The sequence below is a fragment of the Malaclemys terrapin genome, chromosome 9, assembly GCF_027887155.1.
Source record: "Malaclemys terrapin pileata isolate rMalTer1 chromosome 9, rMalTer1.hap1, whole genome shotgun sequence".
Taxonomy (NCBI): Eukaryota; Metazoa; Chordata; order Testudines; family Emydidae; genus Malaclemys; species Malaclemys terrapin.
The window spans coordinates 14410622-14424208 of record NC_071513.1 but is presented as its reverse complement, the minus strand read 5'-3'; the positions used below and the strand labels follow the sequence as shown (position 1 = coordinate 14424208).

General features: G+C 42.0%; 1 protein-coding gene across 4 annotated transcripts in view; it reads right to left on the bottom strand.

The window, feature by feature from the left end:
• The window catches only part of GRIA3 (glutamate ionotropic receptor AMPA type subunit 3), a 210701-nt gene that overhangs the window by 64726 nt on the left and 132388 nt on the right, over positions 1-13587 (bottom strand). For all 4 annotated transcript variants that reach the window (XM_054039726.1, XM_054039725.1, XM_054039727.1 and 1 more), the window contains exon 11: positions 1426-1802. In XM_054039726.1, coding sequence (XP_053895701.1) covers positions 1426-1802 — 377 coding nt within the window. The remainder of the gene's footprint in view (positions 1-1425; positions 1803-13587) is intronic.

Here is a 13587-nt window from a genome sequence, read left to right as displayed (position 1 = left end):
TGCAAGCTTTCAAATATAACACATCTAGTTTGACACTCCTTACATGTCCTAAATCCCTAATGAAATTAATAGGAGATTTGGGTGTGAAAGGAGTGCAGGGTCAGGATCAACTCTATATTATAAGCAATGAAATCCAGGCCCTTTTAAGTCAATGGAACTTTTGCCCTTGACTTCAACAGGGCTAGGATTACACCCAAGATTTCTCTTTTTATATAGGCTATGAAAGTCTGGTAATTTGTCAAAGACTTAGGTATTGTCTGCACATTGAGAGGGGCACAGAAAGCATGTGGAAATGGGCTCTATTTGTTTTGAATATGAGTGCTTATTGAGAAATCATTTGGTTCCCTAAGGTAATATATGTTCACAACTTTGTTAAAGAGGAAAGGGCATATTGTTTGTACTAAATGAGTCTTTTTTTATAATTATGGTAGCTATAAACTGACTTTAAAAATATTATTATACAAACCAGTTAAGGTCCATTACTATAAAGCTATGTAGATTTAGTGCTTATCATAGACGTCACCAATATATTTTAATGATGTATGCATAGAAACATTTTTACTATGTTATTTAAAAAACATTTTGAAGTACGCATTGTTCAATCAAGAGAACTTGAGCACTCTCCAGTGCTTTGTAAATTTTTCTTGAAAAAGCAATCAAATTCTACTTAATATCAGTATTGTGTATTAAAATAGAGCTAACATCAAATCTGTTTTCCTAACAGCTTATTCAGAAAGACTATTTGCAAGAAAAAAAGTAATTTTATGAAAACTGGCAACACTTATTAAAAGGCCACATTGACTATGAACACAAGGAGATCAGACAAGACTAGATTTACATAATGATGCACATACAGTACAATACATAACAACTCTTAGAGATGTACATATGGAGAAATGAATATATGAATGTGATAGTAAACAAATTAGTAATGGATGACTGGATGGTGCAATGGAAACACATAGAAAACTAAAGCTCGAAGGAAAATTAAAAGGTCAGCATAAGTCGAGACTGGCATGGAGGTGTTTTAAAGTGCTGTTGCATGTGGTTTTCGAAGCAGTTCTTATTTTGCATAGCAAAATAAATATGTTATATGCACCAAGCAGATGACCGTAAAATGAGATATGCAGCAAAAACACGGTAGCCCTCCAAGCATTGCTGAAAATGTAAAACCCTATGCATTTTACAGTCTCAACATGGTGTATATAAGTTTTTGCAGAAATGCATGAATGGCATTAAAGGCAACGCCACTCACACACTTACTAGGTGAATAAGCGTAGTGGTTTGATGATGAAGCTTAGCATTGGATGGAATGTTAAACAAAAAATTTGGAACTGAAAAAATTGAGAAAGTAACATATATGCACCATGGCATCAGCATATGACCATAAAATGCAAAAAGGTGATGGAGTGATATGGAACAAACCTTGGAGAAATATCGCATCCTTGCTGCATAAAGGCACCCAGGGAAAACCAAAGGCTGTTAAATATTCCAAACTCATTTGGAGGGTCAGGAGGGTTCTGGGGGTCACGCGGTTCTTCATTGTTGTCTTCCAAATGCCATTCATAAGGACTGAATCTGCTGACTAGGAAAAGAACTACGCTGACTCCAATGTAAGCAAAGACTATACACATCCAAATTTCATAAGCCAAAGGATCCAGAAAGGAAAATACGCCAGGTTTAGATTTCTGAGGCTTCTTGATCATGATGGAGATGCCCAGACTCATAAAAGGTTTTGAAAAGTCTATGACTTCTTCTCGTACCAACGTTATAGTGAGTGGAGCAACAGCTATGTCTGCTCTCTGAAAAGAGAGAACATATTGGAGTTAGTAACAAAATAGTCACCACATATTACAATTGACAGTCTCAAACAAAATAATTAAATGATAAAGCCAATAAAGAATTACAAGAATCATTAGGTTAGAATTTCATTGCAAATTGCATGTGTTTTGGAATCATTAAAATGATTTAAGAACATTATATTATTGATAGAAAGTTAATAATAATAATGAAAAATTATGCATAATTCTACGAGGGGCACAATGAAGAAGGGGCACGTAACCTAGCTACATATGTTCTCCAACTAATATAGATAAAGAAAGTGAGCTGTCCAATTAAATAATTCTGTACTTCCTGAAGATGAAGAGGGGTTATGTAACAGAGTTTTACTAACACAACAAGGAGTCTGGTGGCACCTTAAAGACTAACAGATTTATTTGGGCATAAGCTTTTGTGGGTAAAAACCTTACTTCTTCAGATGCAGTTTTACTATACTCTTCGCACTGAATTTTGCTTTATCGAGTAGCCATAAACTCTCATTAAAACTGTCATAAAGCCAAAAGCTGTCATTCAACACCATGATGTTGGGGATTGAAATCACATGTGGATTATTTTGATGACAGGCCTTTAGTGTCCATTTTGATTCCTTAACAAGGCATTTGTTAATTTTTTTCCTAAATTCTAGGAAGGGATAATGACACCTAGAACTATCAGGACTAGCTGAGAATGTTTGTTATTATATTGCTTTACATACACTCTAGAAGCCTAATGACATGACAAGGGTTTCCCCCCTGTTGCTTTTGTTGTTTACCAGTGATAATCTGTGTCTGGAATATGCTTTGAGGACATAATGGACACATTCTGTGGTTCTCTATGGCTTGATTTTCTCTCTCTCACTCTCTTTTTTTTATTTTAGCAAGATCAGCTCAGACTGATTCGTTGATGTAGGCTGGGATTTTCAAAGGAGCTAATGAAAGTAGGCACCCAAATCCCACTGAATTATAGCAAAATAGTCGAATAAAGTTTGGAAACGTTGTGATGGGATATGAGACAGTGACTTTCCCACCTAGCTGAGACAACATTGTTTAGCACAGTTGGAATTTTCACTGTAAAATCAAGAAGGACAATCAAATGGCTACTATAAGGATGAAGCACCCAGAAAAAATGAGCAGTTTTTATTTATACACAAACCATAACCTCATCATTTTCTAGTCTTAGGGCTTGTCTTCACTACAGGTTAAGTCGACCTAAGTTACACTACTCCAGGTACATGAATAATGTAGCTGGAGTTGACATAGCATAGGTCGACTTACCCTAGTGTCTTCACTGTACAGCGTTGACGGGAGATGCTCTCCGGTCGACTTCCCTTACTCTTCTTGGGGAGCTGGAGTACCGGAGTCAGCCACAGAGTGCTCTGCTGTCGATTTAGTGGGTCTTCGCTAGACCTGCTAAATCGATCGATTGCAGCAGTGTCGATCTCCCTGGTAGTGAAGATGAGCCCTAAGTGCTGTAATTACAGAAGAGCTCTCTTCCTCTGGTTGTCTGCAGAAGGGAGTGTTTCTGGTGATCCTTTTCATTTACATTGCATTGGAACCATAGAATAATCCCATGCTAATTAAACAGTAGCAATATAGGTCAGTCAGTGCATATGTAATAAATAGCTTGTATTGTTTGGGAAGATTGCACTGTTAGTGTGTTTCAAATACAACCTGGATCTTCAATCTAACTGTCAGTGGGGGTGGGGGGAGGCTGTGTTAGGGTTGCCAACTTTCTACTCGCACAAAACCAAACACCCGTGCCCCGCCCCTTCTCTGAGGCCCCTGCCCAATCCCTTTTCTGAGCTCCCCCCCTCGCTTCACCCCCCCCCCCATTGCTGGCTCTCCCTCCCTCACTTGCTCAATTTCACCGGGCTGGTGCAGCGGGTTAGGGTGTGGGGGTGTGTGAGAGGGCCCTGGCTGGGGGTGCAAGCTCTGGTGTGGGGCTGAGGATGAGGCATTTGGGGTGCAGGAGGTGGCTCCAGGCTGGGGCTGAGGGGTTTGCAGTGCGGGAAGGAGCTCTGGGCTGGGGCAGGGGGTTGGGGCATAGGGTGTGTGTGTAAGGGGTGCAGATTCCGGGCGGTGCTTACCTCAGGTGGCTCCTGGAAGCAGTGGCATGTCCCCACTCTGGCTCCTACGCGGAGGCGCGGCCAGGTGGCTCTGCAAACTGCCCCGTCCGCAGGTGCCACCCTTGCAGCTCCCACTGGCCGCGGTTCCCAGCCAATGGGAGCTGCAGAGCCAGCGCTTGGAGTGTGGGCAGCGCACAGAGCCCCCTGGCTGCTCCTACACATAGGAACTGGAGGGGGGACATGCCGCTGCTTCCGGGAGCCACACGGAGCCACAGCACGTGGGGAGTCTGCTTTAGCCCCGCTGCACTGCTGACTGGACGTTTAACGGCCTGGTCAGTGGTGCTGATTGGAGTCGCCAGGGTCCCTTTTCGATGGGGCATTCCAGTCAAAAATGGACACCTGGCAACCCTATGCTGTGTGTGTCTAAAATCCACCCAATAGCTATCTCCATATTTGGCTGATTGCTTTTCTTGTATGATCTAGAAACACTACAAGGCTAGTCCCATGGCATTTTCCCATTTACTTTCTCACATTTGGTTGTAGTAAAAATATAGCAAGTAGTACTCAACATGTATCTTTTCTTATAGTACCATAGCTAATGATTTTAGTATGAAGCTTGGCTGAGGGCTACTGATGAGGCTGGTTTGGTGCAGGTAACCAATGGAGCTACATCACCACCACTGGCCTTATACAAATCAGGGCCCAATTCTACTCCACTGACTTCAGTAAGCACAGAATCCAGTACTGAGGGATATGACAACACTGGGGTTTTTTAACCAACCTTTTACACAACGTTTTTCTACCACCTAATGGAAGTGAATTGGGTCAATTTGGGCAGCTTTATCGGAAAAGCTTAAGGGGGAAGATAGCATGTTCTAACTATTACAGTTTCACAAGTTTTTGCCTTAAGCGAAAGCTCATGATGGAATTCTCCCTCTTTCACTGTTCTGTAACCTTCACAAAGTAATAATGCTCCAGAGAATTGGGAAAAGTTTTGCAATGCAAAAGTATTCACTTTCTCCATAAAAAGGCCTGATCCGCAGCTGATGTTAGTCAGAGTACCTCCAGCTGAGAGTCTGGCCCAAAGTGTCTAAATGAAAATAATCTGTTTCTCTTTGCCTGATGTTTGCTACCTATGGAATGCAATTTGCCTTAGAGGCATTATGAAAAGTAGCTATGAAACATATGGCGTAGGTGTAGCTGCTTTTGTAAGCTAACTGTCTCAGCTGGAGTCCTCCATAATAATACACCAGAAGGGTTTAGTCTACACATTTCCAACTAACATTCTGGAATACTCCTTTCTGAAGTATATTTGCAGTTAAGGAGGGCACCAAAAAGCTTTTCTGAACCAATTTAAAGCAATTTTTAAAAATATATGACCTTTAAGCTTGTGCACTAATTTTTCTGCTGCTTTAAATGTCAAATGATTGAGTTATGGGATTAACAATCATATATACCCTCGGTGTAAACTATTGACTTCAGTGGAGTTACAGCAGGGTTCAGTTTAACCTAATGTTTACAATGTGTGTGTAAATATCAGAAACTGATATTTAACTAACGCAGCACTGCGTATAAATAGAACATGAGTAGAAAGGAGATTTTAATCTTTTAAAACAAAGCGAACGCCCATGCTGTATTGGTCATGTCTCTTAACTGAGAAGGAAAAATATCACCTTGGAAGGGGCAATCTAATGTAAGCAAAACAGATAGACAGGTAATATTTATATACAAAGGTGCACTTATACCAGCATCAGTCATACTTCTTTTGCAACCTGAGCTTGCAAATTCAATGGGACTACTCACATGAGTGTGTGCAGGACTGCACAGTGCTGTTTGTTTTTATTTTTCTAAACCCATTACTAACTACTTGAGCTAAAATGCTGAAGTGCTTGCAAAAGGAGCCTGAAAATGAAATGATAATGTAGGTCCCATTTGTAAACATTTTACTCACATTGAATAGTGCCTTACTCTACAACTGGTCTCATTGACTTCAATTAGACCGTTTGTGGAGTAAGGCAGTATTCAACAAGAGTATCAGAATCTGTCCCAATATAAAGTAGTACAGGGTTACATTTTTCAAACGCATCTAATTGAATCAGGAACTTAAGTCCCATGTTCAAAAATGACCTAGGCATTTAGTAGTCTCAAGCTAATAGAGTGCCTAAATCACTTTTGAAATCTCTAAATCTCAGGCGCTGAAGTGTTTTTGAAAATGTTGCCTCTAAATCTTTGTATCCTGAAGCATCTCAACACACTTAATCTGAACTACGAACTACATACAAGGCTCACTTCTTCCTTAACCACCTCTGGAAGGAACTGTAGTAACTAACAACTACTGCACATCAGTTAAGACAGGAAATCAAGAATTTAGGTAAGCAGAATATCTTAGAACTTCTCTGGCTGGAATTTGGCCAGGATTCCAAGGATTCCATCCCTATTTTTGTAATTCCCATGGTATTTTTAATGACAAGTGGTCAGGACATTTGTTTCACACTGTATCTGAAAGGCAGCAGCTGGGGCAAAAGCTAAGTGCAAACTCATTCAAAGAGAAGAGTGATGCATACTGAATTGCCAACATCACAAGTGGGTCCTGCAGGCATCAATTGGGAAAGAACTGATGAATACAGCAACCTCTGATTCTGGCGATGAGAACTATTCTCAACCTCTGAGATCTGCCCATAATAGGATAAGGCAACATCATTTCTTTAGCAGAAAGTCCTTTGTGGCCTGTTGCGGGTCAGACACTGGGTTTTTTTGAAAGGGTAGCAAGGAATTCCATTTAGATGAGACATCCTGAGGGTCTATGTATCTTTCACAGTTCCTGAAGGCTATGCAGGAACCATTTCCTGCAAGCTTTGTGTGTATAGCTAGATCGCTCTGTGTTATGAGGCACGGATTGCTCTGATTGTGCCCCTTCACAGATAACTATGAAATTGATGGTAATTAAACATATTTGTAGGATTTCTCCTAATTCTTCTTGAATGTGATGGTTTTCAAATACACAGACCCATTCATTTCAATCAGACTTACTGCCCTACTAAAAGAAAATGGGATTCATAAGAGGGTAGCTCTTAGAGCAGCGGTGGGCAAACTTTTTGGGCTGAGGGCCACATCTGGGTGGGGAAATTGTTTGCAGGGCCGGGGCAGGGGGTTGGGGTGCGGGAGGGAGTGCGGGATGTGGGAGGGGGTACGGTCTACAAGAAGGGGCTCAGGGCAAGGGATTGGGGCAGAGGGGGGGTGCAGGGTGTATGAGGGGGCTCAGGGAAGGGGGTTGGGGTGCAGAGTGCAGGAGGGATCTCAGGGCAGGGGGTTGGGGTGCCCAGTGCCGCTTACCTCAAGCGGCTCCCGGGTGGCAGCGGCACGCACCGGGGCCAGGGCAGGCTCCCTGCATGCCTGCCCTGTCCCCGGCCCCGCACCGTTCCCGGAAGCGCTGCGGCCCCTGGGAGAGAGGGGGTGGAGGACTCTGCATGCATTGCCCTTGCCGCATCTCCAGGTACCTTCCCCGAAGCTCCCATTGGCCGCGGTTCCCCATTCCCGGCCAATGGGAGCTGAGGGGGGCGGTGCCTGGAGGCAAGGGCAATGCATGGAGCCCTCTGTCCTCCCGCCCAGGGGCTGCAGGGATGTGGTGCTGGCGGCACCGCGGGTCGGATCCAAAGCCCTGAGGGGCCAGATCCAGCCCACGGGCCGTAGTTTGCCCACCCCTGTCTTAGAGCTTATAGAATTCAATGAGGCAAATAAAAATGGCTCCTAAATTATATTCAAAGTTAATACGCAACACATTGTTGCTATGCTAATATGAGTCATCCAGAGGCAGCATTTCCTAATACAGCTGATAGGAGGTGGTGTACCCAGAAACGTTAAGCCAATTAACATTGAAGTTGACAACAAAACTCTCATTGGATTTAATGGGAGCATGATTGGACCTTTCACCATTAATAAATTAACTCATTGTTCATTTTTTTACAGTGAAAAAGCAACATTTTAGACCACTTACAATGCACAGCACATGCAGGAAACTTTTACAGTTTTCTTCTCTAGCTAACCTCAATAATTGTGCCACATGGGTGAAATTCGCCCCGGTGAAGAGGGCTAACGCTCTTGAGCCCTATTTTGAGAACTTACAATAAACTACTGGACCTGTGTTGGCTCTCTGCACAGGGTGCATTTGATCCTGTGTGCAATGGTTAGAGATTGCCAGCTTCAGAGATGGCTACATTTTAGTAATTGGTGACATGACACTGGTATATATAGGGTGTGATCTTGTAGCCTGGAGACTTCAATGAGTTTTCCATATGTGGGACAGTTGCAGGAGGGTTCATTTCTCAGTTACGGGATAAGACCATAATTTGCAATCAGTCTGGAAAGTCTGTTGAGGTCTTTGGAATGCTAGAATGAACCGTGTTAATGTTTTTCTTTTTTAGAAACATTAATTTACAGCATTTGACGCTACAACTCTGCAACAGTAAAACTATGATATTTTCTAAAATGAGAAAATAAACATCCATTGTATTTTGTCCTTTTAGTTATATGCAGAAAGCACAATATATTTAATCTACACCAATGATATAAAAAACAGCTAATGGTCATAGTGTACTGTAACACCACTGTAACACCACTGTAAGTGTAAAAACTGTTCAGGTTAATGGAAAATATCTGCAGTGACTAGAATGGGGCGAAAAATGTGTGATAAGTTGTGCTGGAACAGAGGCACAGATAATGTAGTTTGGGGTGGGTGGGCGAGCAGAAGAGATACCTGGAAGCCCCCAAATGCAAGCACAGTTAATCACAATGCCTGCAAGTGAAAGAACTAAGCCCTTTTAATGATAAAAACTTAAACATTTTGATGAATGTATGCCCTATTTATTATAAAAAGCCCACTTAGCATTATACAAGGTTACTTATTATCTTCTGTCTCATTTTAAACTCTCTGTAATGATCAACATTGATATTATTTAATGAGTCAATGAAGTTTCATTAGTAAAGCATCATTTCAAAGGACTAAAAAAAAATCCAATCTTCAAGAAATTTAATTTATCAGTAACTAACATGGTGCACACCATTATACACAGATTTTGGTTTCCAGCTGTGCAAAAAGTATCTTCTTCCAATGAAAAATGCTTGAGTAGAAGTTGTGAGTGGAAGTTAATAGGAAAGGTTAATAAGAGCTGATTAAGAGCTGTGCCACAAAAGAAGTGACTATTGCCTTTATTTAAATCTGATCGCAATGTCCATGCCTTTCAGACAGCCTGTCATTTATTGATTGTACCAGAGAGGGTTTTTTTTTGGAAGTTTAATAAGCAGAAATGGGAAAAAAGAAACCTGGAAAGCTAGTCACAGTTACATACTGTAAATACCTGCCAATGCCTGCGTTTGATTGCACAATCAAGTCTAAAGTCTATTCCATACACGTATTTTATTAAAATAAAAATGAAATTGATGTTAATGGGGGTTCTGTCTGAGCAAGGACAGCGGTACTCCTTACTAAAGCCTTTAATATGTGCAAGGACATCTTTTCTGCACACAAATCCCTCCCCCGTGTTTGCTCAAGCAAATCAGGTGTGTTTCTAATTAGCTGCTCGAGTGTGCAATCGCTTGATACATAGACAAATGTGTTGTTATGAATATACACTTGCACATTTTGGAAATGCAAGTAAGGAAGCCCTTTGAAAATTTGGCCCATCACGTATATTCTTATAGCGCTGCACATCTGTAGACTTTCATGTAGACTATGCCTGTTGACCTACTCACTTGAGTGGTTATGCTTCACTAGCGAGGAACACCCACAACTCATTGTTGCAAAATCTGTTTTCAAGTGGCTTGAATTTTATATTTGTTTCTTATAGGCCAGTCATTTATTATGCTTGTAAATTAATGCATGGTTGGTTCATGTACATAATGATGAGACTTTGGGGGAACAAGTTATCTAAAAATCCACTACAGGAACTATATGGTTCTGGCACTAATTCACCGAAGAATCTCCCAACACATATTTTTAGTCCCTTGGTAGGTTAATGGTTAATAAACCATACTGGGTTCAATATTAACCAGACACAGTCACTATACGTGTGACTCACAATACATGAGTTGTGAATGTGCTGGTGTAACAGGAATCCAGTGCTGGGTGATTAACTACAGAAAAGGAACTAGGGAATTCGGCACATTTGAAAAATCCCTCTTGGGGGCCTATCTGCATGTTTAAGTGCCTAAGTGCTGAATCATCATGTGTTTAACTGTTACTCTCTGCTGTACGTATATGAGCAAAGATTTATTATGTATCCAGTAGTATTTTATTTCAGGATTCATTGGACAGATTGGCAGATGCTTGCTTTTGCACGGACAGTTATTGTCAAAGGATAGATTGTTATATAGACTCTCTTACTATCTTATTTACGTTAATAGAATAAATATGTTGGCAATTTATTTTGAATGTAATTAGTTATTCTGACCCTGGTCTGCAGTAATTGATAGGAAAGTTGTTTTAAAAAGTCCTAATAAAATATGATAATGAGATAGTAGTTTTAGAAATAAGTTACCACTATTGCCAGTTATCTTTGATACATTTTATGGGCAGTCTCCATTATTCACAATACTTTAATTTCTTTTCTATTAATAATTAGTGGTCTAGAGCTGTTCATGTGGAAGCAAAAGAAACTGCCCCAAAAGAAGCAAAGTGAACAAATGTGGGAGGAAATGATCCTCAAGAGGGCAGAGGGATAGCTCAGTGGTTTGAGCATTGGCCTGCTAAGCTCAGGGTTGTGAGCTCAATGCTTGAGGGGGCCATTTAGGGATCTGGGGCAAAAATCTGTCTGGGGATTGGTCCTGCTTTGAGCAGGGGTTAGACTAGAGAACCTCCTGAGGTCCCTTTCAAACCTGATATTCTATGAATGAGTCTGGACTGTGCTATAAACACATTTTGTTTAAAATTGTCCATAAACTTCTCAGTGTTTATTACAAAAATTAAAGAAAAGGTTAAAATCAGTGCAAAAAATTAACTTCAGAGTAACTTTGGACACAGTACTCCAGATGAGGTCTCACCAATATCGAATAGAGAGGAATGATCACATCCCTCGATCTGCTGGCAGTGCCCCTACTTATACAGCCCAAAATGCCGTTAGCCTTCTTGGCAACAAGGGCACACTGTTGACTCATATCCAGCTTCTCATCCACTGTAACCCCTGGGTCCTTTTCTGCAAAACTGCTGCCTAGCCATTCGGTCCCTAGTCTGTAGCAGTGCATGGGATTCTTCCGTCCTAAGTGCAGGACTCTGCACTTGTCCTTGTTGAACCTCATCAGATTTCTTTTGGCCCAATCCTCTAATTTGTCTAGGTCCCTCTGTATGCTATCCCTACGCTCCAGCGTATCTACCACTCCTCCCAGTTTAGTGTCATCTGCAAACTTGCTTAGGGTGCAGTCCACGCCATCCTCCAAATCATTATTGAAGACCGACCCTCATGCAAGTGTATGTTTGTGTGTATGTGTACGTGTGTGTACATGTGTGAATATTCCACCACATTACCTTCCTTTAACAGACCGCCTCGCATTTACACTAGACTAATTCATTACTAACATAAACACTGCTACCTAGTGTAATGTACTGGATTTTCTTAACATAATCAGTATTTTCTTGTACTTGAGCGGTCTAAAATTTAGGTGAACCAGCTAGAGGTAGAGCCCCAATGCCTGATTCTTATCACCCTCCTAGTGGTGTTCATCATGAGTAACCCTGCTGAATTTACACTGCTCAGGTGAGAGTCAGGCCCCAGGTTTCTAGCCAGCATTCATTTACTTACTTGTCTTTTTAATTATTTTAAATCTAGCTACCTAAGGCTCTAGGTGCCCTAACCATCATTAATAATTGCAGCACTGGAGTGAATTTCTCTCTTGATGATGCACGTGGAATAAACAGGGCCCATAAAAATTAAGCCAGATTTAAAAACACAGCCAACCAACCCTCCCCCCTGCAGAATTTGAGGGTTTCTAAAACAACTAGCCTTGCTAATCTCTGAGAAATATTACTGAATAATGCAGTTTCAGGCATCTTCTTTATTGCTCACGTTGCATTTGAGTAGTGAAAGAATCCTCCCCATTCAACCAGGCGCATAACAACTGACCTGATCGGGCAGGAGCTGTTCAGTCCCCTGTGGGACCAGGAAAAAAAAACGCCATGTAGAAACATCCTTCCTTGCAGGAGAAGGAAAGTGACACAGGAAGAAAGACTAGATGCTCCCTGCTCTCAGTGGCTGGGAATTCCTCCCCTCAAAAGGCCAGAGAAAATCCTTTCTAATTCCAGGCTTGGGGAGTAGAGAGAGACATAGCACAGAGATACAAATAGAAGATGAGGGCCTCGTTCCTGCCTTCATGAATTATTGGGTGTTCCTGTCAGCCGGTGCTGGCGAATTTATCAGTTCTTTGCTTTTTGAGAAGTAGCCCAGTGCTATAGTCACTTTGAAAGATCTTTGCCTGATCTGGGAATTGGGCCAAAACTTAGATTGCATTCTAAATTACCCCTTATGGAGGATCAGAGAGACATTACACCAGGTGTTCACTGTGTGCATTCCATTGGGAAGCAAAACCCCAGCTGTCTCCAGAAGTATTGCGTGCAGAACAAGTAAGCAACAATAGAAGATAGTGCTATGGAGTTATACAGTGGTTGTGATTAAAGATCAGCATCTGCCACCATTCAGTACCATGGGAGACGCCATCATTTCTCCCTATACTTAGAACAGGAAATAAGTTGTTATCTCATGTATTTCGGGTGGTATCTAAATGTTGACTTTTGAATGCTGACCACTCCCTTCAAAGATATTAAAACACTTTCAAAGGCCATGTTGATACTAATGAAAAAGGTGTGTTTTAACAAATTAGATGATATGTTAATGCATTCATGAACTAACGTGTGTTAACACACGCACGTTAAAATCCTGGTGTAAATAAGGCAAATTGTAGTTTTAACATGTTAGCTGGGCAAGGTAAACCCCAGGGCTAACGTATGTTAAAACTACAACCTGCCTTGTCTACACTAGGATGGTAAAGGTGATAGTTAACACTCTAGCGCAGGGGTTCTCAACCTTTTTCTTTCTGAGCCCCCCTCACCTGCTATTAAAAACTCCATGGCCAAGCTGTGCTGTTTTTCTGCATATAAAAGCCAGGGCTGGGGTTAGGGGGTACCAAGCAGGACAATTGCTCAGGGCCCCATGCCACAGGGGACCCACAGTGAAGCTAAGTTGCTCAGGCATCAGCATCAGCCCCGAGTAGCAGGGCTCAGCGCCCCGGACTGCAGTCCTGCAAGGCAGGGCTTTGACTTTCTGCCCTGGGCCCCAGCGAGTCTAACGCTGGTCATTCTTGGCGGACCCCCTGAAACCACCTCGCGGCTCCCCAGGGCACCCCACACCCATGGTTGAGAACGACTGCACTAGCGAACATGTTAAAAAATGCACTTTTTCCCGTAGCGTAGACATGGCCAAAGTGTTTATTAATTACATCCTCACAGTCCCCCATGTGAGGGGTATTATTATTCCCATTTCATAACTGGAGAGTCTAAGGCTCAGGGAGACTAAGGGACTTTGGGTACAGCCACACTTTGAGCTGCAGAGGGGAGGGGAATTCCCAGCTTGAGGAGACACACCCATGCTGGCTCTGACTGAACGAATGCGCTACAAATAGAAGCATCGTTTCAGCTCGAGGGAGCAGCTGTCGAGTCCATG